The 4,983-nt window shown below is 55.0% G+C and overlaps 1 protein-coding gene across 1 annotated transcript; it reads left to right on the forward strand.

The window, feature by feature from the left end:
- Positions 1-67: 67 nt before the first annotated feature.
- LOC129850996 (heat shock protein 75 kDa, mitochondrial-like) lies at positions 68-4,311 on the forward strand (the record flags this gene model as incomplete). The annotated part of the gene is made up of 4 exons (XM_055917135.1): positions 68-222; positions 2,642-2,827; positions 3,068-3,206; positions 4,178-4,311. Coding segments are annotated over 4 exons (599 nt in total), but the record flags the coding sequence as incomplete, so codon positions are not given.
- Positions 4,312-4,983: the final 672 nt, after the last annotated feature.

Raw genomic sequence — 4,983 nt, forward strand, 5'->3', positions numbered from 1 at the left:
GTCTCTCTCTCTGTCTCTCTCTCTGTCTCTCTCTCTGTCTCTCTCTCTGTCTCTCTGTCTGTCTCTCTCTACAGGAAGCTGAGGGATGTGCTACAGCAGCGTATCATCAAGTTCCTGATGGACCAGAGTAAGAAGGAACCTGAGAAGTACGCCAAGTTCTTTGAGGACTACGGCCTGTTCATCAGGGAGGGTATCGTCACCACGCAGGAGCAGGAAGTCAGGGTGAGACTGGGGGGCTGGGACAGGGGAGAGCAGGAAGTCAGGGTGAGACTAGGGGGCTGGGACAGGGGAGAGCAGGAAGTCAGGGTGAGACTGGGGGGCTGGGACAGGGGAGAGCAGGAAGTCAGGGTGAGATGGGGGCTGGGACAGGGGAGAGCAGGAAGTCAGGGTGAGACTGGGGGGCTGGGACAGGGGAGAGCAGGAAGTCAGGGTGAGACTAGGGGGCTGGGACAGGGGAGAGCAGGAAGTCAGGGTGAGACTGGGGGGCTGGGACAGGGGAGAGCAGGGAGTCAGGGTGAGACTGGGGGGCTGGGACAGGGGAGAGCAGGGAGTCAGGGTGAGACTGGGGGGCTGGGACAGGGGAGAGCAGGGAGTCAGGGTGAGACTGGGACAGGGGAGAGCAGGGAGTCAGGCTGAGACTGGGGGGCTGGGACAGGGGAGAGCAGGGAGTCGGGGTGAGACTGGGGGGCTGGGACAGGGGAGAGCAGGGAGTCGGGGTGAGACTGGGGGGCTGGGACAGGGGAGAGCAGGGAGTCGGGGTGAGACTGGGGGGCTGGGACAGGGGAGAGCAGGGAGTCGGGGTGAGACTGGGGGGCTGGGACAGGGGAGAGCAGGGAGTCGGGGTGAGACTGGGGGGCTGGGACAGGGGAGAGCAGGGAGTCGGGGTGAGACTGGGGGGCTGGGACAGGGGAGAGCAGGGAGTCGGGGTGAGACTGGGGGGCTGGGACAGGGGAGAGCAGGGAGTCGGGGTGAGACTGGGGGGCTGGGACAGGGGAGAGCAGGGAGTCGGGGTGAGACTGGGGGGCTGGGACAGGGGAGAGCAGGGAGTCGGGGTGAGACTGGGGGGCTGGGACAGGGGAGAGCAGGGAGTCGGGGTGAGACTGGGACAGGGGAGAGCAGGGAGTCGGGGTGAGACTGGGACAGGGGAGAGCAGGGAGTCAGGGTGAGACTGGGACAGGGGAGAGCAGGGAGTCAGGGTGAGACTGGGACAGGGGAGAGCAGGGAGTCAGGGTGAGACTGGGACAGGGGAGAGCAGGGAGTCAGGGTGAGACTGGGACAGGGGAGAGCAGGGAGTCAGGGTGAGACTGGGACAGGGGAGAGCAGGGAGTCAGGGTGAGACTAGGGGGCTGGGACAGGGGAGAGCAGGGAGTCAGGGTGAGACTGGGACAGGGGAGAGCAGGGAGTCGGGGTGAGACTGGGGGGCTGGGACAGGGGAGAGCAGGGAGTCGGGGTGAGACTGGGGGGCTGGGACAGGGGAGAGCAGGGAGTCGGGGTGAGACTGGGACAGGGGAGAGCAGGGAGTCAGGCTGAGACTGGGGGGCTGGGACAGGGGAGAGCAGGGAGTCGGGGTGAGACTGGGGGGCTGGGACAGGGGAGAGCAGGGAGTCGGGGTGAGACTGGGGGGCTGGGACAGGGGAGAGCAGGGAGTCGGGGTGAGACTGGGGGGCTGGGACAGGGGAGAGCAGGGAGTCAGGGTGAGACTGGGGGGCTGGGACAAGGGAGAGCAGGGAGTCAGGGTGAGACTGGGGGGCTGGGACAGGGGAGAGCAGGGAGTCAGGGTGAGACTGGGGGGCTGGGACAGGGGAGAGCAGGGAGTCAGGGTGAGACTGGGACAGGGGAGAGCAGGGAGTCAGGGTGAGACTGGGACAGGGGAGAGCAGGGAGTCAGGGTGAGACTGGGACAGGGGAGAGCAGGGAGTCAGGGTGAGACTGGGGGGCTGGGACAGGGGAGAGCAGGGAGTAAGGGTGAGACTGGGGGGCTGGGACAGGGGAGAGCAGGGAGTCAGGGTGAGACTGGGACAGGGGAGAGCAGGGAGTCAGGGTGAGACTGGGACAGGGGAGAGCAGGGAGTCAGGGTGAGACTGGGACAGGGGAGAGCAGGGAGTCAGGGTGAGACTGGGACAGGGGAGAGCAGGGAGTCAGGGTGAGACTGGGACAGGGGAGAGCAGGGAGTCAGGGTGAGACTGGGACAGGGGAGAGCAGGGAGTCAGGGTGAGACTGGGACAGGGGAGAGCAGGGAGTCAGGGTGAGACTGGGACAGGGGAGAGCAGGGAGTCAGGGTGAGACTGGGACAGGGGAGAGCAGGGAGTCAGGGTGAGACTGGGACAGGGGAGAGCAGGGAGTCAGGGTGAGACTGGGACAGGGGAGAGCAGGGAGTCAGGGTGAGACTAGGGGGCTGGGACAGGGGAGAGCAGGGAGTCAGGGTGAGACTGGGACAGGGGAGAGCAGGGAGTCAGCGTGAGACTGGGACAGGGGACTGCTGGGGTGGAGGAATGAAAAAATGGTATGCATGTTTGTTTTTTGGGGAAGGGAACGAGGATTATGTCCTAGGAATCAGAAATGTGAATTATGTCAGTCATGTACCACACTCATTATTACTGTCTTCTCTTGTCCTTTCTGTCTCTCTTGCTCTCTTTGTACAGGAGGACATCGGCAAGCTGTTGAGGTTTGAGTCTTCGGCGCTACCCGCAGGCCAGCAGACCAACCTGAAGGAGTACGGCTCCCGTATGAAGGCCGGGACACGTAACATCTACTACCTGTGTGCCCCAAACCGACACCTGGCTGAACACTCCCCCTACTTTGAGGCCATGAAGCAGAAAGACATGGAGGTGAGATGTTTTCAGATAGCCTGCTACCAGATCTGTTGTCTTGCTAACTCTCCTATGAGCATTGTCATGTCAAACAACGACTGCAGATCTGGGACCAGGCTACTTTTCAGATGGGAATATAAGACAGCGGTGATGGTGGGAGTCTGTCACTTCATCAGTGGTGGGCAGGTTTTCATCATTACTCCCTGTAATTGTTGTCAGTGTCTAACTTCTTCTTTCTCTTGTTTTCTTTGTCTCCAGGTGCTGTTCTGCTATGAGCAGTTTGACGAGCTCACCCTCCTGCACCTCAGAGAGTTTGACAAGAAGAAGCTGATCTCTGTGGAAACAGACATTGTGGTGGACCATTACAAGGAAGAGAAGTACCAGGACAGCAAGCCAGGTAAGACCCATCTCTCTCTGACCATTTCACTGAATGCTGTGTGAAGTTAGATTCATTTGAGGGGAAATCCTTGGTTCCATTTATGTCACATTTTCACCTGATCATGCATAGATATCAATAACCAGGTTTCCATCCAACCTGTTAATGCCAGGGAAGTTCCTCGGATAATGTCATGACAGGCCTGAGGGAAACAGCTCATTTGTCGGTCAACTTTCCAAATGTCAACAAAATATGATGGACAATGTGGGATATTTTTGTGTCTGTAAAATTAATTATGTGAGAAATGTTCTGTGTATACGCTTTTATGTGAAAGTATTGTGTGGTCCTCTCACTAGGACTGGGGAAAGCATGCCGTTTATTAGGCTACAGGTGGAAGTTCTGATGACCTTGACAGGGTGGTGAAAGTGCACAGTGATCTTGATGCTCCTTTCTAATAAATCTCCAGGGTCTGATTCTGGTGATGCTTGGCTGCCGTTTGACTAAAGTAATTTAGCTCTTTTGTCCATAATAATCTCATGTAGGCTATACCAGCACTGTATCTGCCAGCTGTTGGCTGGAGCGCCCTGCCAACACCAGAGTGGACACGCTCTCTATTTAACACATGTGTTGTGTGAGAACCATCAGTAGTGTTGAAAATGCAATAGAAACCCATTTAACATGTATTTTTTATTCAGTAAAAATGCAAAAGGTGTTTTATGTACATCACGTCATCACGCACAGCCTTTTATCCCCAACAAGTGACTTTGATGAAAACATATCTATGGTGGGAAATTGCGCAGGTTTTTATGCAGATTTTTTGAATATTCCCATGAAAATCTGTCACCAATTGGATGGAATCCTAACTAATGGGAGACGAAGTGAAATGTGCCCCTTAGCCTCCAACCACAGAGCTAATCTAGGAGTTCACCTAGCTTCAGACAGTAATATGAAGTACTCTAAAACTAACTCCGTGTTCTCTCCTGTGTCTATAGCCTCTGAGCGTCTGACAGAGGAGCAGGCTGAGGACCTGATCTCCTGGATGAGGAACAATCTGGGAAACAGAGTCACCAACATCAAGGTACTGTTACCCTACCATCACTATCTACACTAGTCACCAATATCAGGGTACTGTTACCCGACCATCACTATCTAAACTAGTCACCAACATCAGGGTACTGTTACCCTACCATCACTATCTAAACTAGTCTACCAACATCAAGGTACTGTTACCCTACCATCACTATCTACACTAGTCACCAACATCAAGGTACTGTTACCCTACCATCACTATCTAAACTAGTCACCAACATCAGGGTACTGTTACCCTACCATCACTATCTACACTAGTCTACCAACATCAAGGTACTGTTACCCTACCATCACTATCTACACTAGTCACCAACATCAGGGTACTGTTACCCTACCATCACTATCTACACTAGTCACCAACATCAGGGTACTGTTACCCTACCATCACTATCTACACTAGTCACCAACATCAGGGTACTGTTACCCTACCATCACTATCTACACTAGTCACCAACATCAGGGTATTGTTACCCTACCATCACTATCTACACTAGTCACCAACATCAGGGTACTGTTACCCTACCATCACTATCTACACTAGTCACCAACATCAAGGTAATGTTACCCTACCATCACTATCTAAACTAGTCACCAACATCAGGGTACTGTTACCCTACCATCACTATCTACACTAGTCACCAACATCAGGGTACTGTTACCCTACCATCACTATCTACACTAGTCACCAACATCAGGGTACTGTTACCCT

Source organism: Salvelinus fontinalis, unplaced genomic scaffold (genome assembly GCF_029448725.1).
Source record: "Salvelinus fontinalis isolate EN_2023a unplaced genomic scaffold, ASM2944872v1 scaffold_2642, whole genome shotgun sequence".
Taxonomy (NCBI): domain Eukaryota; kingdom Metazoa; phylum Chordata; class Actinopteri; order Salmoniformes; family Salmonidae; genus Salvelinus; species Salvelinus fontinalis.